The 20,801-nt window shown below is 39.0% G+C and overlaps 3 protein-coding genes across 4 annotated transcripts; all 3 read left to right on the top strand.

Moving 5' to 3' along the window:
• Positions 1–536: 536 nt before the first annotated feature.
• On the top strand, positions 537–2,454 carry zgc:195282 (cysteine-rich protein 1). Its single transcript, XM_014025407.1, has 4 exons — positions 537–622; positions 1,750–1,844; positions 1,949–2,003; positions 2,096–2,454. Exons 1-4 carry the CDS (start codon positions 580–582, stop codon positions 2,104–2,106), a joined length of 204 nt encoding a protein of 67 aa, XP_013880861.1. The 5' UTR covers positions 537–579; the 3' UTR covers positions 2,107–2,454.
• Positions 2,455–6,413: 3,959 nt separating this feature from the next.
• On the top strand, positions 6,414–14,322 carry pi4k2b (phosphatidylinositol 4-kinase type 2 beta). The gene is made up of 11 exons (XM_014025408.1): positions 6,414–6,951; positions 9,599–9,750; positions 10,008–10,088; positions 10,494–10,613; positions 10,732–10,863; positions 11,578–11,731; positions 11,966–12,030; positions 12,241–12,343; positions 12,491–12,624; positions 12,724–12,783; positions 13,029–14,322. The coding sequence occupies exons 1-11, from the start codon at positions 6,591–6,593 to the stop codon at positions 13,200–13,202; spliced, it is 1,536 nt and encodes a 511-aa protein (XP_013880862.1). The 5' UTR covers positions 6,414–6,590; the 3' UTR covers positions 13,203–14,322.
• Positions 14,323–14,749: 427 nt separating this feature from the next.
• On the top strand, positions 14,750–18,968 carry htra3a (HtrA serine peptidase 3a). 2 transcript variants are annotated; one of them, XM_014025415.1, is made up of 10 exons: positions 14,750–15,409; positions 16,049–16,154; positions 16,334–16,556; positions 16,919–17,113; positions 17,231–17,263; positions 17,406–17,520; positions 17,636–17,686; positions 17,765–17,822; positions 17,899–17,994; positions 18,538–18,968. In XM_014025415.1, exons 1-10 carry the CDS (start codon positions 14,980–14,982, stop codon positions 18,704–18,706), a joined length of 1,476 nt encoding a protein of 491 aa, XP_013880869.1. In that variant the 5' UTR covers positions 14,750–14,979; the 3' UTR covers positions 18,707–18,968. The 2 variants fall into 2 exon arrangements, with proteins under 2 accessions (XP_013880869.1, XP_013880870.1); XM_014025416.1 differs by lacking the exon at positions 14,750–15,409 and adding an exon at positions 15,575–15,675.
• The last annotated feature ends 1,833 nt before the right edge of the window (positions 18,969–20,801 follow it).

Below are 20,801 nucleotides of genomic sequence, written 5' to 3' on the forward strand. Positions count from 1 at the left end.
GTGTGTGTGTGTGTGTGTGTGTGTGAGAGAGATGGAGAGAAGGAGAGAAAAGGGGGAACAGACAGAGGAAAAGAAAGACACAAGTGTTGGGTTTCCTTTTTTCAATTCAGAGGCTCAACTCCTGCTCTTTAATCTAGAAAAGTGGGTGAAAGGAGCTGGAAAGCGGAGAAGATAGCTGGGAATTTGAGCTGCTGACAGCTGTTTTTTTTTTCTTTTGTTCCTTCTCTTCTCACCCCTCTTTTTTATTGTTAGCTACAACATCATTTACAAACAGATCTAACATTTTTTTAATAAGTAGRAAAACAAAGTGGCTATTCAACTCTGCTTTTCCACCTTTGACTGTATTCACATCTGAAAATCTCAATTTTGACTCTCTTCCTGTGACGTCTCTCTCTCACCACATCCGGGTTTGACTTCACAAGATGCTGACATACTTACAATTTAACGGTTTTCCTGTCAATTTTCAGCCTGCTCTCACATGCAAACACATGCACTCGTGGGATAAAATTGATCACAACCTGTTCATACAAACACACACACACACACACACACAGTCTGTGTGATAAATAATTGCATGCCATGGTAGGCTACTGTCCAATCTGTGGAAAGCCTGTCTACTTTGGTGAGTCTGACCTATTTAAAATTTTACACGCCTGTCTTTCTCTGCCTTGCTTGTCATTCTTTTAGTTCTCTATTTCTTTCAATTTTTATGGTTAGAAATATGTTTTGTCTATATAACTGAAAACAAGCAGTAAGTTATTTCATAATGAATATAAGGAACAGAGTATCTAAAAGGTTGAAATTATGCTTTTATAACAATAAATGTTTAAAATGAATTCTATTAACTACAACCTATTTTATTATACCAGCATGATTATAAACATGAGAGCACAATCATCAATGTTACAACTAAACTGTGCTTTTTCTTTAAGAAAATTATTAGTTAGAATTATTGCTTGTTGGTTTTACATTAAAAAGGACTTTTCATCCTTTTTGTCACCTCCTACATGTCTTTGAATCACTTGCTCACACATATTCTTAATGACAACAGGATGTGGGTTAAAACGAGACACGTCTTCTTGCTGCTCAGAGTTTTTTATGTAAACCTCAATAAGCTGCACAGCATCCAAACATTCTGGGTCGTGAGGAGCGGATTGTTGTGTCAGGTGGGGTTACACCCTGGATAGGTCAAAAAGACCACAGGAACACATAAAAAAATAATAATCTTCTCACTCGCACCAAGAGATGATTTACAGTTACCAATGGACCTAACAAGTACATATTTGGTCTTTGGGAGGAAACCAAAGTACCTGAAGAAAACCCACGCGGGGGGGGAAGACACATGTAAACTCCACCCAAGACGGGAGGAGAACCTGCAACCTAACCACTGCACCGCCCTTCCACACTGCAGGATACACGCCTGCTTTGTTCTTTTGCTGCAAGTTGGACTCGCTGTTCCGCGTGCCCAGAAAAGGTTCAAAATGTCCGATGTGACCTGGCCTACTTACCTCTTTTTTTGCCACCATCACAGTGTCTGGCCTATTTGTGCCGATGAGGGTAACAGTCTGCACAGTCTGAGCCTCACACTTGAATTTTCTCCAAATTGAATGTATTTTTGACTTACTCTAGCTTTTGTAACGACAAAAAAAAGAAATGGACTTGAAGTTGCTTTAATGTTCAGGTGCAAAAACCCTCCTTTGATTCTCCAGCTGAGCATTGAAAATTGTTTCTTATTTGTCTTTGCTGCAGGTGAGAAGAAGAGGTCCTTAGGCAGGGACTACCATCCTCTCTGTCTGAAGTGTCAGAAGTGCAACAGACAGCTCACGGCTGGACAACATGCTGAGGTGTATGCAAAATAAATGTTAAAAAAATATGTAATTTACACATTAGCGAARTACTAATTGTTGAATCAGTAGAATAATGCAGTATGCTGGTGATTGTGTTTCAGTATGATGAGAAGCCATATTGTTCACACTGCTATATAAAGATGTTTGGGCCGAGAGGTATGCAGCCAACTCACTTTGGAAACATGCACACATACAGTATAATGACATATTACACACATGCAGTTTCTGATATGACTCATTCTTGACAGGTAACAGGTGACATGTCGCCATGGTGCAGCATCATCATCCTCACCACAGAAACCTGACGCAGCAGGAATGGAAAAAGAAGAAGCAATTTCAAAGTCAATTATATTAATTAATGAAAATGGACTGAAATCTGATTTYGAGAAAACTTTAGCTTCATTTAAATCATTTTATATAGACAAAATTAAATATTTATAAATGTCCCATGGCTACCTGATGCACTGTGTGTTTATTCTTTTGTTTCTCTGGTAAACAGTTGTAAAGTTATAGGTTTTGTAAATCGCCTGTTTTTATCCATTAAAAAGAGATTTTTGTTTCACTCAAAAAACAGATTTAGGAATTTACTTAAAAATGATGTCAACTGGTTCCACTCAACTGAACTGAGTAAAAGGAACACATTTACTTTACATTTATTTAATTTATTTTTGTGTAATTTCTCTAAGTAAATCCACTACCTGTTTAATGAGTGCTGGTTTATTTTACTTTAGATTTTATAACTTTGTTTGCACAACTCATCTGCATGGATAAATAAATCTAGATGAGTTTTATTAACATTTGGGGATTTTATTCTGCGTGGTCACACTCTTGGTTTTTCCTGTCAAAAAAACATGATTAAAAAGGACTGTGAAGCATTAGGCATATAAATAATCTTCAGTAAATGCATCTTTTGTCTTTAGCAGCTGATCGACTTTACATTTCAATTTAATTTAAGATTCAATATTTGTCCAGTTCTACCTTTTACTCACACAAACTGCAGAAGGGGTCCAGTCTACAGGACTCAAGTTTCCAAGTGATTTTCTGTGAAGTCAGCCAAGTAAATATCTGCATTTCAGGATTGAGTAAAAAAAAAGTCCTTGACAGTAATCTGTGATAAGCATAAGTTTTACGTAAACGTGTGAATTTAAAAACAAGTTGTATGAGAACATGAAGGASAGAATCTGAAATGAAAGCAGAAATACATAAAAGGAGCAAACAAAACAAATAAATACACTTAAAATGCACCAAGTTTTTAAAAAAGAACTTTACCACATGTTTTATTTAATTGACCATCATATTTATTTTTTTCAAGCTTCCAATAAATTTCATAATTTACATTAAACTGATTTTAAAATATATATTTGTGTTTTTTGTGCATTTGTGTCTTTTAAATAATTACATTTAAATATTGTTGTACTTTTTTTCTCCACAAGTCTTTTTATTTCCATGTGTTACTTTTAAATTTCTCGTTCTCCTGTATTTACATTCCCTTATAAATTTCTGCCTCGTTATGCTAATAAGGTGGGCGGTTCTTCTTGGGTCAGCTCCTCTCCAAGTCAAGAGACAGGAAGGAGCAGGATCCATGTGCAGATCTACTTGTSCTGCCTCAGTTTAGCTTAAAGTTTAAAGTTTACTTCAAAACAAAGGCGACACGAAAAACATAAATTTGTGCCTTTGTTTTGAACTAAACTTTAAACTTTAGGCTAAACTGAGGAAATGCAGTTCTGCACAATCAATCCTGCTCCTTCCTGTACGTTGACCAATAGAAGAGAAGCTGACCCAAGAAGGACCGCCCACCTTATTTGTATAAGTAGGGTAAAGTAAAAAAAGGAGACAGAGAAATGTAAAGGCAACACATGGAAATAAAGACTTGTGGGAAAAATTATATAAAAATGATTAAATATGATCATTTAAGAGACACAAATGCAGGTAAAAGGAAAAAGAAATATATATTTTAAAAATAAAATGTAAATTGTGTTCTAATATGTAATTTATTACAACTAAGCTGGAAAAAAATAAGAAGGTCAATTAAATTAGAAAACGTGTTAAATTTCCCCTTTGGTGCAATTTCAGTGAATTATATTTATTTATTGATCCATTTATAGATTTATGCTTTTATTTCTRACTATGTCAGTGTTGTTCCTCCACACTTTTCAGCAAAATATGTAAATTTGTTGTGTTCATGAAAAAAAGTAAATAAAAACATCAGTTTTAATTTATATTAATATTATCATAAGCAAAAAAAATTAGGCCGAGAACATAAAAGTGAACAAGGAATGAAAACAACAGAGACGGTTAAACCGTCTTGTAGAAAAAGCTCTGACACATMTGTGGTGGAATTTTTGGCTTCACAATCATTATCCTGCACGCTGGCATTTTTGGACACATGGGGTGGTAGCATTCACTCAAACGCCAACAAATACTCTAATCACAGATATCACACATGCAGATGAGGAATGAGTTGAGCTGCAGGGCTCTCCCTCATCAGGCAGCCAAGAGGAGAGGAGGAGGAAAGAAGCAGGGATGGATACGGGTGGTTGCTGCTGGCAGAGTAAACCACATCTTCTGCCAGCAGATTCTGCTGGAATGGATGCTGCAGTGAGAGAAGACACATCTCTCACGCACACGTGCATTCATGTAGCATGCTTTGACTGCTGCAGGGGCTTGTCACCCAGTGGTGGCTAAGGTGCAGAGCAATAGATATTTGATGTCCTCTCCTGTCAAACGTCATGCATCACAACAGTCACATCTCTGCTTTTCATCCTTGAAGGAGAATTGGGTATTGAAATGAGAAATGAAGAAGGTCGAGAATGAAATTGTGCAGAGAGGAGACAGCCAAAGGAAATGAGGTAATGGGATTAGTCTAAAAAAAAAGCTTCCATGTTTCTCTCCTGTCCATTTTAGTCTCATCTCCTTGATCGTTTCCCTCCTTCCTCCTCTCTCCCCATGTCTCCTTCACCTCCTGTCCCTCTGCGTTGATCACATGACTTCTGGGATATCAGCTGGCTGACTGCTCATTTGCATGAGTTTCTAACCTGTCTTATTAAAGAGACTAGTGGTTGTGGAAGGACTGAGCAAAAGTCTTGAGCCAACCCCACATACCTTTGCTTTCAATGAGCAGCTTTGTTTGTAGCTTTATCAAGCGCTTCTGTGCAATAGTTCCTTAGACTTTTACAATGTTTTTATAAAGTTTTTTCTTGAATGTTAGCTGCATTTTTACTTATTTCCAGGTAGTTTTTCTATGTGACCATTTGAAACCACTTCTCTCTGACCTATGTAACTCATTCAGGTAAAACAGGCCCTTAAGCTCAGAGAGGAAACTTAGCAAAAGCCCAGTTTGAAACTCTAACTTTAGGCACTTTACCTGTTGCAAAATATCTTTTGTTTTCTTCTTTTTTGTTTTTTTGTCAGTGGATAGTAACTTTGAATCTTGGTTGCAAAATTTAGAGTTTTGCATCTTTAAATGTTTCACAGAAACATAACACACAACAAAAAATAATTAGGTTTTGGTGCCAAGGGCCTAAAAATATAATGTAACTGCACATATGCTAAGCTGTGTGTTTTTATAGACTCATCCTATGAGCTTATGTTCTGTTTTTGTTTGAATGATTCATAGTTCAGTGTTAAGTAGCTTAACAAAAAGAAAACCAGTTTTTCTATTACCAGGCCTATTCACCTGTAAACAGTTTGACTTGAAGGAGCAGTTAAAGCACAGATCAATGAACAAGAATGAGTTTCCATTTCTGCGTGCACTGATTGTTCTGCAAAACACGCAGAAGAACAAAACAATCTCCAGGATGAAAGCTTTGTTAATACACACGTTTTACCCTATTTATAATTTTTGCTGTGAAATAGACCTACTGTTAGGTAAAAGGACCAGACTTTAAAAAGGGAAAGGACAGTCATTGTCTATTTTTTAAAACATGAACAAAAAGCCTGGGGAGCTGCTGGCCAATGCCATCATGAAATTACATGAAACAAACAAAAAAAAATTGATTTTTTATAAACACCCCCCCCCCCCAAAAAAAAAAAAAAAAAAATCAAAGGTGAATTTACTTCAAATGTTAAAAGCACACAACGCTTTGTGAATGTGTGTAGCTTCGCACTTGAGTTCATTAGTGTATCACTGTCGCCATCTGTTGGCAACAAATGTTAATTACAACCTTTTTTAATCGTTTGAGTGGATGGACATTAAACGCACCAACACGTTTGTCTGTTTAATAGCTAGTTTATGTAACGCATTTGTCACTTTTAAGATTTTAGTTGAATTTGAATAAATGTTTATTAGCCTACCTAGAAAGAAACTGACGGTGCACAAAGAAGCAGCTTATTTATTTAAAAATTTATTTGTATACATATCTTATGTTTTAAATGTTATTATTGGAACGACAGGTAGCACAAAAACCCAGATCAAGAAATGTGTAAAATATCTATTTTTGCAAGCTGTACCTGCGACTAAAAGAGTGCTTACGTGTTTAAATACCTGTAGCAGGATTTCCGAGTAGTACCTGAACACAGCTGAGCGCAGGGTTCGGTGTGCGCAACACCGAACCCTGCGCTCAGCTGTTGCGCATGCGCACAGAGTTAATAGGAAGCAGGATAGAGGCGTTTTGTGGACCAGCTGCTTTCGAACATTTTAATTCGGGTTTGTCAGCCTGTAAACATGGACATTTATGTAAAATGAACGATTAACAACGTGGACGGAAATTTCGAGAAGTGAACAAATATTTAAGGAGCGACAATATGATGTCAGAGTGCGATCCGACAGAGACTGAAAGCGGCTTGCCCGCACTGCTGGACACCGGGGCGATGGGGTTGCCTGACTCGGAGAGTAATTTTCACTCGTCTACGGGCCCCTCGAAGGTATCATTCGATGATAACCGAATAGGACTTGGGCTTGGGGCCAACCCGGGAGTTGCCGTTCGTATTTCGGGCTCTTGTGAAAGCGTTTTGACCGAGCTGGAGACCGACGGCTCGGGCGAAGAGGCGCTGCTGTTACCGTGCCTGACAGGAAGCTCGGCGTCTCCGAGAGGCGTCCGAGACAAGTGGAGCAGGCGGAACAGACACAGCTCCTCTTCGGATAAAGACACTCTGGCCTCCCCAGGTAAAGTTTTTAGAAGAATAGGCAGTAATACCAGGTCATAACAGTACTTTTCACTGTGTGACATATGGCCATTTTTAGTAGAGATAACAGTGACTGCAACGTGGTCAAATCAATGTATTATGTAATCCTTATTAATCAAACATTGGGTCTCTTCACTTGACTTCCTGTTAGTGGAAGAAAGAAAACTTTGGGTTCTTGAAGCCTCATTTTTGTTATATTTTTCGCTTTGACCCCCATATTTTTATGGGTGTGTAGGTTATATAGAAAAGACCAAAGTTACATCTTAACAACTTTTATATATTGAACTGTCTCTTGAATTTGTGGCCTAATCCAAACTGCATTAATCTGTGAATGCCGTCACTGTGAAGTCCCATAGCTCACACATAGACATGTATTTCACAGCTTCCTGTATGTTGTGCCAAAACACATTGATCATGCAGATGTCTTCCTGCATGCAGCTGAAACCACATAAGGTTTTACTTTGTGTATTCAAAGCACAGGGCTTGTTTGAGAGGATTACGAGCAAAAGATTGATGGAGAAACAAAACCAGGTGATCCAGTCACCATGGGAGCAGCACATTCAGATTTAAGTGTGATTTGGATTTAACAACCATGTCTTTAATGCTGCCCACCTCTTTCCTTTGCATAATGAAACACGATTGCCTGTGTTTTTACACTGTGCTCAGTGAAATGTTGCTGCTGAACCATTTTTAATCAGGGTAGAGATCTAGGCTACACGTAGACACAAAAAAGCCTGGAATGATGGCTATTTGTGTCCCAGACCCTGTGGCCTTTTAGGACAAATAACACAAATGACTAAATTGCTCCAGAAGTTTGCAGTTTTTCTATCTATGCTGATGATGGCAAAGTAGTTCTTTAAACATATTTACTTTCACTCTGACTTCCTGTGGATTGAATCAAATGGAAAGAAGGAGCCAGAAGAGAAACATAGCTGCTTCCTGCAGTCACACTTCACAATGATGTACATTATGATCCAAACCATCATCATCAGTATAGTTTTGTAGAGGTATTCTTCATCAAACAAGATGTTTAAGCAGATTCTGTCACTGGAAATTCAATAAAAATGGTAACATGTACCTCTGCTGTACACCAAAAATCTTGCAGCTTAAATCAGAAACTGCCCGTGGCCTTTCTTTTATTGTCTCAAGTTAAAAATCTTAAAACATAACTGGAGTTCAGAGCACAAATGGCTTTCTGTCTTGTGGCAGGATGTCTTTTGCAAACATGAAACTAAACCAAATCTACAGTGCCTGGAAAGTATTTACCCCATTGTATGCCTTTTTGCCATCATAAATCACTCATGGTCTCATCCATTGATGAATATTTTAATAGATTCCGTGTTTATGAGTAAAGTTGATTTATTGCTGGTTTAGATAACCATTTTTCAGGGTGAGGGGGGTATGCAAAAAGTCCAGGAAGTCTCGATCAGGAAACTAACACTGTTTAAAAAACCTAATTAAAAATACTTTATTTGTGAATCTGTTTGTTTAAATGCTTAACCATTTTCACAAATCACTTATTTTTYGTTCATTCTCTTGACTGTAAAAATGTCTTGAAAGCTTGGAGAGGCATTTATTTGTGGTCTGTGTGATGTATTCTGTGTAATAACTAGCTGCTTTGGTTGGCTCACTTGCAAAAATTGACACGAGAGGATTATTATTCTGGAGGCATTAGTCTGAGCAAACCAAGCTTAATAATCCAACCGAGTGTGGAAGAAGGGATCTCGTAGCTTTTCCAAATTCTGGCTCGCTTTAGGAAAAATATTGTAAACCACGTATGACAGTGAAGCTAATCGTGGACTTTGTGGACATGGRTGACTGATGGCCACGTCTTACAGGGTTGTGTAAGAACATGATGTGACCTTTGGTTGAGACTTGAATAGATTTTTTTTCCTCACTGTGTGGTTCAAATACTTTTATAACACTACATTGATTTGGTTAGTTAGTTTGGCATAACTACAGCGATTAGAGGACTTTGTTAATAATTTAAAAAAATGCTTATTAGGGATAGGGACTAGATAGGACACGACACATCAAATGAACTAAAAACATAAAAAAAGTATATCTGCTATCACCTCTTTAATTTGCTTCATGCTTCGGCTGACTGTCACAGAGCATATGGAGGCTCTCTGTCAGCAGACTCTTCTGCCCCTTGAAAGGTGGAGAAGATTCAATGTGTCATGCCACRTGAGCGGGTTTTTATCTGATGAATAATTATTAGTTTGTGTGTCTTATTTTGCTGTACAGTAAAAGGTTCTTTGTAACTCGGGCAAAGAAAAAGAAAAATGAATAGTGTATAACTCCAAACATGTGTTAAACAGGACTGTTTACCTGGTATCCTGAAGGAGTAACTGATGGTCCTACATACTGAAAATAACCACTTTTAATATTAAATCTGCAGTTTAAAAATACATTTTGTAAATGCACTTAATTCATACTGTAGTCTTTCAGAGGCAGCTTTCTGGTTCATTGAAATGTGATACACCTGAATCTAAGTGCTTGGCATTAAATGCCTAATGTTAAAAGCTTCAATAATGGATCTTTTCATTTGTTTTTTTTCTTTCTGGAGAATTTTTTTTTTTCAAATCAAGAGAACAAAATATAATCTAACTTTGTGTTTCTGCCAGGTACAAACAGCGGGGATTTGAACCATTTCCCCGATGATCTAGAGTTTGCAGAAATTATCCAAAGGGCTGAACAAGCTATTGAGTGTGGCGTCTTTCCGGAAAGGATTTCCCAGGGATCCAGTGGGAGCTACTTTGTCAAAGACCAAAAAGGGGTTAGTTCAAATACACTTTTCTCAAAATGCAAGTCATACAAGAAAACTAGTATTTCCTAACTGACAACACAGGATCAAAAGAAAAAAAATATATACTGTATACTGTAGAGAGATGTTTGTGCTAATGTTCAATATTGACAAGCTGACGATATGCCAGCAGCATCTGTTTCCTTTTATTTTTAAAAGTTTATCTTTCTGCTCAAGTATTTAGTTAATGTTTTTTTTTTTACTTTTTTTGTCCTGATTTTTCTTTGCAGAAAGTAATTGGTGTTTTTAAACCAAAGTCAGAGGAACCTTATGGTCACCTGAACCCAAAATGGACCAAATATTTTCACAAGGTTTGCTGAAGTACATTTGTCATTTTATTTTTTTAAGCAAGCAGATAAAATCACACATTTTTATAATGAGCTGTTTAGAGGTTCGCTTCACTTTATTTCTGTTTTTAATTTGCTAGACATGTTTTAAGATGCTCTGACATGACTTTTATCTGCATAAGGTTTGGACTTCGAAAACATGACAAACCTTAAAAACGCAATTAACTAAACACCTACATCATCATATCATGTTTAAGCAACACAAGTGCAAAACAAATCTCATTAAAACGGTCAACACAGAAGTTATCAGTGGAACTTTTAAACGTATTTCAGGTTGTCTTTCACTTTCTTGTTAGAACACACCTCTGCTGTGAAGTATGAGGGAATGTTAACAAACAAACTCTTTGCACATTCTGTTTCTCTCATTAGCTCTGCTGTCCGTGCTGTTTTGGCCGCGGCTGCTTGTTGCCCAACCAGGGTTACCTCTCAGAGGCTGCAGCCTCGCTGGTCGACACTAAACTAGGTCTTGGAGTCGTCCCAAAAACCAAGGTACAGCTGTGCCTTTATGTTGTTGTACATGGTCCTCTCTATGAATATCTAACATGGAAAACCCTTCTGTAGTGGTCACAGCTAAAMGTGGGTTATTTTTCTTTTGTGTTTTTATCAGGTGGTGTATTTGGCAAGTGAGACATTCCATTATAATGCTATTGACAGAGCAAAGTCCCGAGGAAAGAAGTACGCCTTAGAGAAAGTCCCAAAGGTGGGGCGACGCTTCCACAGAGTGGGCCTCCCTCCAAAGGTAACACTGTTATACTTTATCTGATGTCACAAGCTTTTCCTTTTTACTTTTTCAAGAGAAAGTTCAACTATTAGGGTTGTATTTCCTTGAATATATATTTTTCCTGTCTCTCTGTGTGTAATATACTSAGGATCTATGTTTCTATAAGGCCCATAAGAATACAGAACAAAAACTCTTTTTAGTCAACCTACACAAACAGTTTAAATATCAAAATAGATTTTTTCCACACACACTGGCTGCTGCGTTGCCACACTGCTCTAAAAGAGTCGACTCTGTGAGCTGAGGGCGAAGAATAGCCTCGGGTGCAGCCTGCAGAGGACTATAAAATAAATATTTGAACGTGCTCTATTTGTGTTTGTGGAATAAATGAGTTTATTCAAACAAAAAGGTCAGATGAAGCAGAAATGTCAGCTCTGCTTGAATGCATTGCTTTGCAGGAGTTTTTTTAAACACTGACTCTACCTCTTACTTTGATCAAGTGTAGCTTTTTTTTATAAGAAACATGTTCAACATCATTTTGCAGCTGACTGACTCACATCTCCATTCCCGTCACTTCTTTTAGACTTAAAAACAAAGCTTGTTTAAAATAATGCAAGAAGCTTGCCTCGTTCAAGTACTTTCCAAAAACTTGATGTTTCAGTAAAGCGTGGCTTTTTGTTTTTTAATTATATTTTTTTTGGATGTTCTGTATAAATGTGACATGTTTGTTTCCAGGTGGGCTCATTTCAGCTGTTTGTGGAGGGTTATCGTGAAGCTGACTACTGGCTGCGGCGCTTTGAGGCTGAACCTCTCCCAGAGAACATCAGGAAGCAGCTGCAGTCCCAGTTTGAGCGACTGGTTGTGTTGGATTACGTCATCAGAAACACAGGTGAGCACGGAGGTATTTACACCGCTGATAGTTCTGTGGTCTGCCCACAACTTTCCGTTGATCATTAACAGGAAACAAAGTTGTCTAAATGTTTTAGTAAATATACAAATAAACTTGCTGTTATCATCACAAGTGTTCAAACATTTGAGTCCTTCTCTCACATTTCAGCTTATTGAAATTTCCCTTCACTTTGCTGAATTCTGTTTTTTTTCTGTGTCTTTCTCTTCTTTTCAGATCGAGGAAATGACAACTGGTTGATCAAGTATGAGAAGCCAGGAGAAGGAGATGAAAGGCAGGAGGTGAGCTAAAAATATGACTGAGATGAAAAAACCCTTCAACCCGCTTCAGGTCTATTAAATACCTAAATATACTTCAGCTGCTGTGTGTTATGAAATTATTYTAGTTTTTATTTGTCCAAACAATATTTTCCATATATTCCAAATAATGAGCTTAGGCATTTTAGTCAAAAATAATTAGCTTAACGTGTTGTTTTCTGATACTCGCTGTAGGAAGCAGGGTGGACAGACAACAGTACGGACTCCTGCATCAAGATCGCAGCGATCGACAACGGCTTGGCCTTCCCTTTTAAACATCCTGATGAATGGAGAGCATGTAGGTTTTTTATTTACTTTATTAGTCACTAACCCTGTCATTGCTGCTGTTTAAAAACAATAATTATTGTTTAACTTGGAATAATAAATCTTATTGTTGTAATAATTACATATAAAAAAAATACCTTCTTGTGGTTTTATTCATTAGACCCCTTCCACTGGGCGTGGCTCCCTCAGGCCAAAGTCCCCTTCTCTCAGGAGACCAGAGACCTGGTCCTGTCCCGCCTCTCTGATATGAACTTCGTCCAGGACCTCTGTGAGGACCTCTATGAGATGTTCAAGGTACAATTAATCACTTTAGCACAGAGCAGCTGATTTATTTAGTGTTTTCTTGCATAGAATACTGGCTAACATCAGTATGTTGTTGTTTTTTGTCTTTAGACAGATAAAGGTTTCGACAAAACTATGTTTGAGAGACAGATGTCTGTTATGAGAGGCCAGGTGAGTTTAACTCTTGACCAACACATTTTTAAAAATTACCATCATTTTTTTACCCTTTTATCTGTTTATGTTGATTTTTTTTTTCTTTCTGATCATCTTTCTTTGGCTGTACTCTGTTATTACCACGTGTTCCTGCTGTTTCCTGCTTCACTTTGTATTTCTGTTTTGTTTCCTTTCTTACTCTTTGTGTGTGTTTTTAAGCCCTAAACAAATCCATTTTACTCTTGAATCCATTTTTTCCCCAGGTGTTGAACCTGACTCAGGCTCTGAAGGACGGGAAGAGCCCCATCCAGTTGGTGCAGATGCCCCGGGTGGTGGTGGAGCGCAGCCGGTCGGGCGGCCAAGGACGAGTGGTCACACTGGGCAACGCGTTCACACAAACCTTCCACTGCAAGAGGCCCTTTTTCACATCCTGGTAGTGTGAGAAGCCCGAGGAGGGAAGCTAAGGACAACATTCTGGAAGTGCTTGGTTTTGTTTTAAAGGCAGTCCTATAGCATGCAAGGGGAAAATAAATGAGGGTAAAATCTCACTGAAGACGGTGCGGATGTGCTTTTATGAGGAAGGAAAGATGCAATCAGCAGAAAGCAGGATGGAAAAATGTTTAAGGGCATTTTAGTCAAAGGGGSYGTCTTTTGTAAGAAAAGTGGAAGCTAACAGTATTAGCACACACTGTCTTTATCTGAGGAAGACCCTAGGGCTGGTTGTTTACGCTGKTGACTCGTTGAATAATAAGCTTTTTTTAAACAGGTTCAATTTTAGATTTTTTTAATTCACTCAAAATATCATTTGCAGTTTCTTGCATGGACTTTCAGAGGCTTAATTGCCAAAGAAACAACACTTCCTTACTCCAGATATGCAGCCCTGCAGTGCTGACTTCTTTTCACAGATCTCTTCAGAAAGGGAAACATTCTGCAGTTTGTAACTGGACCTCATCTGGGTTAAAGCGCTCAAAATACTGGCTTTGCCTTGTAGGAAGACCTTTTGACCTAAGTGCACGTTTGTACAGCTGAAAGTGTTTATCTAGTTTCCCAGGAATGGTTCAAACCACCTCTCACCCGTTTTTAGTTCCCTCACACATTAACAGTGTCTTCAGATGTCTGTACTGCCAAATGGACTTATTGAAGGAATAATGAAAAAGCTCAAGCGATGAGTATTGCTGAAACTTGAGTTTGGAGGAAGAGGACTGGGAGCGGGGGTGGAGGCATGTTGCTTGAATGTAATCTGTTTACGGTTTTTTACACAAACTCTTGCTCCAAACATTTCAYTAGAAGAGAATGCTGCAGAAATGGACTTCTTATAACATTGAATGTATTTGTTGTTTGAAACGTATTTAACTGTGGGCAGCTTTCTCTTACCCCCCGCCCCTCGAAACAATTTTATGAGGGAAAAACAATTGAATTTTCACTCTTTGCTCGATGCCGTTGTTTTCTTATGAATGACTTTTGACATTTTTGTTCCAACTCAGTGATTGTATAATAGAAGTTGTATATTTAACTGATTACAAATAATAAAATTTAATTATTCTTTTCATTTAGTAACTTTGTTTCTGTCTTTGTGGACCTGAGTAAACAGCAAGTTTAACTGTAAATTCTGCTTTTTCATTTAAATTTAGAGCAACGTCTTGTGCATGCTTTTAAATGCACAGCTGTGTGTTGGCATCAAAATGACAAGACTGAAAAAATACATATTTAGGGCAACGGGGTTTGTTTACAGATCTGATATTTCTATTGAAAACAAGCATTTTTGTTTAAAAGCAAAGCTTTATACCTTTTGTAATTAAAAAAACAATAAAACAACTGTTTATTGTAAATTCTTTAGGTAATTGGCCATAACTGTAATGTGACAATTTTAGTGCAAAATCAACTTTAATAGTAGCATTGACTAAAGATCTGAATAATTTGTTCTTAAGTAAATAAAAATCTGAGTTCTTTGAACAAGTCGAGCCGCTTAAAATCGGCTGACTCTTGGACTGTTGTGCTTCTGGTTCCACTAGATGGCGTCAGATATCAGATCAGTCAGTTGCTCCAGACTGACCTTCATGCGTAAAATCCAAACAGACTTGACTCTTCCTGTGGACTCACTCAGCTGAAGCTGCATCTCTTCAGACCAGACACCTCCTGGGTTGAACTGATTTAKCCGGCATGTATTTATGAGAGCAGAGGTTGCTCATTATTCTGGACTCCACTGTTATAAAAATGCACTTATTCCTGCGCGCAGCTGCTGTTCTCCTTTTTACGCACGGCCTCGCTGGAGCCGCGCGCTCGGACAAATGCGCCTCCCGGTGTGACGTGAGCTCGTGTCCGAGCCCCAGCTGTCCCGGCAGCGGGTACGTCCCGGACAGATGTAACTGCTGCCTGGTGTGCGCGCCGCGCGAGGGGGACCCCTGCGGCCGCAGGAACGACCTGCCGTGCGGGGACGGCCTGGAGTGCAAGCTGCTCCCTGCGGGGAGGCGGCGAGGCACCAAGGGGGTCTGCCGGTGCATGCTGGAGCACGAGGTGTGCGGGAGCGACGGGAAAACGTACGGGAATGTGTGTAAGATGAAAGCAGCGAGCCGGAAAGCCGCGAACAAGGGGAGAACTGCTGTGATCCAAGCGCACAAAGGAGCGTGTTCACCTCCAGCCACAGGTAGGATTCATCACAGATCCAGACTCAAAGATCCAGATTCATCACAGATCCAGACTCAAAGATCCAGATTCATCACAGATCCAGACTCAAAGATCCAGATTCATCACAGATCCAGACTCAAAGATCCAGATTCATCACAGATCCAGACTCAAAGATCCAGATTCATCACAGATCCAGATTCAGAAATCCAGACTTTTCACAGATCCAGACTCTGGATAAGATGGAAACCAGAAAAGTCCTGAAGAAAAAAATAATAAAAAAAGGCTGTAAGTTAATTAATTATGTAATTAAATCAAGTGCTCGATAAAATTCGTTTTAACTTTTAAGTTTCTAAATTAGTTACTTTTTTTTCTCAGAAAAATAGAAACTGGTGATGATGGGCTGTAGACTTAACCTCATGCTTTAATTAATTAAATTTGAGGTGCACTTCAAAATAAGCAAATAGTTCAAACATTTTGAGGATTTCTCTGTTTTAAAAGTGTAAAATATTGTATTTAACTAAATTCTGTTAATGTAAATTATCTGGGAAAACATTGGAAATAAATATATTTAAAAGATTCCCGCAGGTCTTAAACTGTGATTTATCTTTCCGGCCATGACTGGATCATTGAGCTCGTTGTGTTGTTCCTGTCAGTGCAGATCAGTCCCTGCTCCATCCCAGCAGCCCTCGCTACAGGTTCAACTTCATCGCTGATGTAGTGGAGAAAATCGTGCCTGCTGTCGTCCACATCGAGCTGTTTTTGAGGTGTGGGATGTGAGAGTGTGCACTGAGTGGGACATCAGGTGTGAGTTTGATGTATAAAAGAAGAAATCTGACTTCACCAGCCTGCTGCTGTTTTATCTGTCAGGACTGTCTGAGGTCCTCGTTTAGTATCATTTATTTTTCTTCAAACTGTCACAATTGTTTGTTTTTTTTCTTCCCAGGCATCCTCTGTTTGGTCGCCACATGCGCCTGTCCAGCGGCTCTGGTTTCATCGTGACCCACTCAGGCGTGATTGTGACCAACGCTCACGTGGTGACCACGGCTGCCTCGGTGAGCGGGAGGCCTCAGCTGCGCGTTCAGCTCCACGATGGCGACGCCTACGAGGCTGTGGTCAGAGACATCGACAGGAAGGCAGACATCGCCACCATTAAGATCAATCCTCAAGTAAAAAATAAAATTCATGAAATTCTTTGTTTTCCCCTCCTCTGCTTCTTAAAACAGTAAATGAAAAGCTTCCCAGCATGCTTTTTTTGTGCCAAGATTTAGCAGCTTCTTGCTAGACGTTCAGAAGTCTTGCGGAAATACTTGTATAAACACGGACTCAGTGAGTCACAGCCACAGCACTGATGTGTGTCTTCTCACACCCACATCTCAAATATCTGGACTGTTCTGTAAGCTTTGAACTCTTCCTCCTTCTCTTCCTCCTCTATTCTATATGCAGTCTTTGCATTTGTTTTATTTTCAGCACAACTTGTCTGACATGTTTCTGTCTGTGTTTGGAATCTTGTGTGTCCTCGTGGGAGCAGAAAAAGCTTCACGTGCTTTCTTTGGGCCCCTCGGCCGATCTCAGACCCGGAGAGTTCGTCGTCGCCATCGGCAGCCCTTTCGCCCTGCAGAACACCGTGACCACTGGCATCGTCAGCACGGCACAGAGAGACGGCAAAGAGCTGGGCATCAGGGACTCCGACATGGACTACATCCAGACCGATGCCATCATCAATGTGAACACAAACACAAAAAGCATGAATGTGATCAATACTTGCATGTTTTTTTTTAATTAGATCATATAGTATTTGTTGTTAAGGTTATCCTTGTGTGTGTCTTTCATTCTCATCAAGTATGGTAATTCTGGAGGACCTCTTGTTAATTTGGTAAGTTTTGTCCTTATGTTTTATTTAAAAAAAGGTTTTTGGTCAAATGATGCAGAAATCAGAGAGGTGTTTATGGTTTCCAAAAAGATTTTCATGTTTTGAATCACCTGACCACAGAACGGATGTGTTTGTTTTCTGTCAGGATGGGGAGGTGATCGGCATCAACACTCTGAAAGTGACCGCAGGAATTTCTTTCGCCATCCCCTCAGACAGGATCAGCCGCTTCCTCACTGAGTCGCAGGCCAAACACAGCGAAGGTGGGGGGTCTCAGACTGAGAGCGGGGGGTATTCCTTTGAAACATTTTTGAATGATCATATAATCATTCACCTTTTGTTTCTCACTGATTTTCATCCTGACTGCTGCTGAGACAGAAAAGCTTAGGCTGCAGAGGAGGCGTGTGGAAGATCCACAGTCGGATGCAGGTGAGAGCTGCTGATGGAAGTGTTTTTTTACCTAAAGCCTCGTTTGAGACAAACCTTCTACCTTTGTGGTTCTTTCAGAGTTATCACAAGGGAAGAAATATTTTATCGGCATCAGGATGATCACAGTCACTGCAGCGTGAGTTGAAACATCTGCACACAAATGCAATGTTTTAGGCAGGCTGAACGTGTTAAACCATGTTTGTGTGTTTCAGTCTGATAGCTGAGCTGAGACATCAGAACCCAGACTTTCCTGATGTCAGCAGTGGAGTCTTTGTGCAACACGTCCTACCTAACACTCCAGCAGACAGGTATCTATCTATCTATCTATATTATATCTCTCTATCTCTCTCTCTCTCTTCCTTCCTTGTTTCCTGCCTTCCTTCCGTCCTCCCCTTCTTCCTTACTTCCACCATATTAGAACCAGTCTTTGGTCCCCAAAAGGACCATTAGTCTTAACAAGGTATAGGTGTGTATACCAGAAATGGTTCTAAAACAGTAACAAGTACACAAAAGAAACTATGCACTACTAGTCACAAAGTGATTTTGTCAACGACATTAAGCTTCTCTTGTAAATACAGCTTCTACATTTGAAGTATTTAACAACTATGAATCAAATTTAGATCGTTTACAGTGGAACAGTTTGTGTTCATGTAACCTATCTGATAATTTAGTCCCTTTATCTCTTAAAACATCAGCCTCTGAAAGTGAGAAATTTAGGAGAACGTCCCAACAAGATGCTGATGCTGACTCAGCACTCACAGAAGAATGAAATGAAAAACTTTGATAGAGTTGTTGTTATTTCAGCGTGTGGTTAACATGTGTAACGTGTGTTCTCCTCTCTTGTACATCAGAGGGGGCATCATGGCCGGAGATGTTATACTGAAGCTGAACGGACTGCCCGTCCACAATATCTCAGACATCTACAACGTGCTGCAGAGCCAACGTTCACTTCTACTTGAGATCCGCAGAGGAAATGACGACTTACTGTTTAACATCCACCCTCAGCAGCTGCTGCATTAAAAACAGGACTTTTTTTTCCTGGTGTGAGAAGTTTACTGTAAGGAGTTGTTGAAAAACAAACTCGTGGAGAATTTCACTAATCAGAACAGTTTGTGTCAAACTCTGCTCATGCAATAATGTGTAATTAGTTACTTTTTATTTGCAAAGGTGATGAATTCTTTCATTTGTGCTTTGACAAATGCAGAATGCTTCTGAGTGGAATCTGCTGTAGTTAACACTAAAGGTGCTTCAAAAAAAGTTTTTAAAGAAACATCTGCACTGCTGTGTTTGTTTATCTGTCTGGTTTGCAGGGATGTGAGCTGTGAGTTCATCTCTTCTGTTTATGTCTTCTTCTCCCTCCTTTTTCCTCTCTGGCTTGGAAAAAAATGTTCTTGTAATTTAAACAAACCAAAGCCAACAAATAATGGCTGAAGACAAACAAAGAGGACAGTTCTGGTGCTGCAGGAGTCACCTCTCTCTCCTGTTTTAGTGACAAACACTTTGAAAATTTGAGTCTTGAAGTTATGGATCATGAAGCTAGTTTGCTTTTTTGGTGATAATGTTCCTGTGTGTTATAGAAACTTAAAAAACTCGGGGACTACGTTTATCTTTGTCACATCTGCTTCAAAGCAACACTAAATAACTTGAGCAAACTCTCTGTAGTTTATCAGAAGAGAAGGAAATAAGATAAAATCTGCTGTGGGTAAATTACTCAGAGGTCTTTATTTGGCATCCTCTAAGCAGAAGTAAATTTGTTTGTTGCTGACTTAGTTATTTAACTCGGTTTTCCTTTAGATTGCAAAGAAAATCCCTCCTACATGACATCTCTGAGGCAGGGAGTGAAAACAGCTTTTTATGCTTTTAAAGGCAAAACTCCAGCTTTAAACCTGTCAGTGAGTTTAAATCATAAACAACCTACAAAAAGAAAACCACTCTTCTTTAAATTATAGGTATGTCCTCAATGTATACTGGGAGACTCCAGGTCCTGCTCTGAGGAAGAATAAGTAGAAAAGGCTCAGTGCAACACAACTGATGATTCATAAATCAGCCACTAGGTGGCGCTTTAGGAACATCAAATTTGTTCTTGACGTGGCAACTCTTTAGCTGCTGACATTTTACTCAACTTAAACAGTTTAGTTTCAAAAACAGTTTTCTCATTTCTGATAGGATGATTTTGGTCAAAAATTCAGTATTTAATAGTTAGGGAGTGAAAATAATTGATTTGTTTTTATTTACGAAGTCAAACATCCTGTTATTATTAAAGATAAATGTTTCAGATACCAGGAGCTTTAGGATAACATGTTGACAGATGTGTTCAGGAATTATTTCTCATCTGGTTTTCATCCCTTCCTGTTTTCCATATTTGTATCTCTGTTTTTTTCCCTCTGTTTGTTGATGAATTCCACACTTCATTCAGCCTCAGCATCACTTTGTTCCCCACCTGTTATCTCTGTTTGAGCTCAGGTTTCAGGTCCTCAAGCCGTCCACCTGCAGGAGAGGCAGCCGTGGAGAAGAGTGAAGCCAGGACTCGTGGGTTTCTCAGAAGGCTGCAGATGACATTCATGATGCTTGTGAGTAAAAGATTAGGTATTTATAGACAGCAGCAATCATAATGCCTGATATAAAGTCAAACTGTGAGTCACTGTGACCTTCCAACCTGATGACATTTTGAGTGTCTTCAGTTAATGAATGTGAACCAGCATCATCTTTCTGATGCTTTAAAAACAAACAATCAGCTCACATGACTCAGACTAACCTGTCATCAGGACACTCTCTTTTAAAAACACAAATACTGAACTATATAATGAACACTCAATAAGTGACAGGAAAAAATAATCTAAAAGCAGAGTGTTTGCCCTGAAACATACAGTATGTTAAAACTTGAAAAAGTGTTGAATGGCGGAGAAACAGAAGCAAAGGTCATAACTTCTTCCATCTGTTTGTAATTTTACTCCACTGAATGACTCAATGCTGTGCCGATCACAGCTGTGGCTAACTTACTGTAGGAAGAAAAAAAAGGAGCACAGACCTGCAGGAGACTTTTTAACAATCAGGACTTTTTATTAACTTTTTACACAAACAACCTCGGCCTAAAGTGAACTAGAGAAATTGCATT

Source organism: Austrofundulus limnaeus, unplaced genomic scaffold (genome assembly GCF_001266775.1).
Source record: "Austrofundulus limnaeus strain Quisiro unplaced genomic scaffold, Austrofundulus_limnaeus-1.0 Scaffold473, whole genome shotgun sequence".
NCBI classification, from domain to species: domain Eukaryota; kingdom Metazoa; phylum Chordata; class Actinopteri; order Cyprinodontiformes; family Rivulidae; genus Austrofundulus; species Austrofundulus limnaeus.

Excerpts from the sequence above, each read along its gene's own strand:
- zgc:195282 (XM_014025407.1), top strand. The coding sequence starts at position 580 with ATGGTAGGCTACTGTCCAATCTGTGGAAAGCCTGTCTACTTTG. Across the intron at positions 623-1,749 it reads TGGAAAGCCTGTCTACTTTG|GTGAGAAGAAGAGGTCCTTA; the intron begins GTGAGTCTGACC and ends TCTTTGCTGCAG. Across the intron at positions 1,845-1,948 it reads CGGCTGGACAACATGCTGAG|TATGATGAGAAGCCATATTG; the intron begins GTGTATGCAAAA and ends ATTGTGTTTCAG.
- pi4k2b (XM_014025408.1), top strand. The coding sequence starts at position 6,591 with ATGATGTCAGAGTGCGATCCGACAGAGACTGAAAGCGGCTTGCCCGCA. Across the intron at positions 12,031-12,240 it reads AAGGAGATGAAAGGCAGGAG|GAAGCAGGGTGGACAGACAA; the intron begins GTGAGCTAAAAA and ends TACTCGCTGTAG. Across the intron at positions 12,784-13,028 it reads TGTCTGTTATGAGAGGCCAG|GTGTTGAACCTGACTCAGGC; the intron begins GTGAGTTTAACT and ends TTTTTTCCCCAG.
- htra3a (XM_014025415.1), top strand. The coding sequence starts at position 14,980 with ATGCACTTATTCCTGCGCGCAGCTGCTGTTCTCCTTTTTACGCACGGC. Across the intron at positions 17,264-17,405 it reads GAGGACCTCTTGTTAATTTG|GATGGGGAGGTGATCGGCAT; the intron begins GTAAGTTTTGTC and ends GTTTTCTGTCAG. Across the intron at positions 17,823-17,898 it reads ATGATCACAGTCACTGCAGC|TCTGATAGCTGAGCTGAGAC; the intron begins GTGAGTTGAAAC and ends TGTGTGTTTCAG.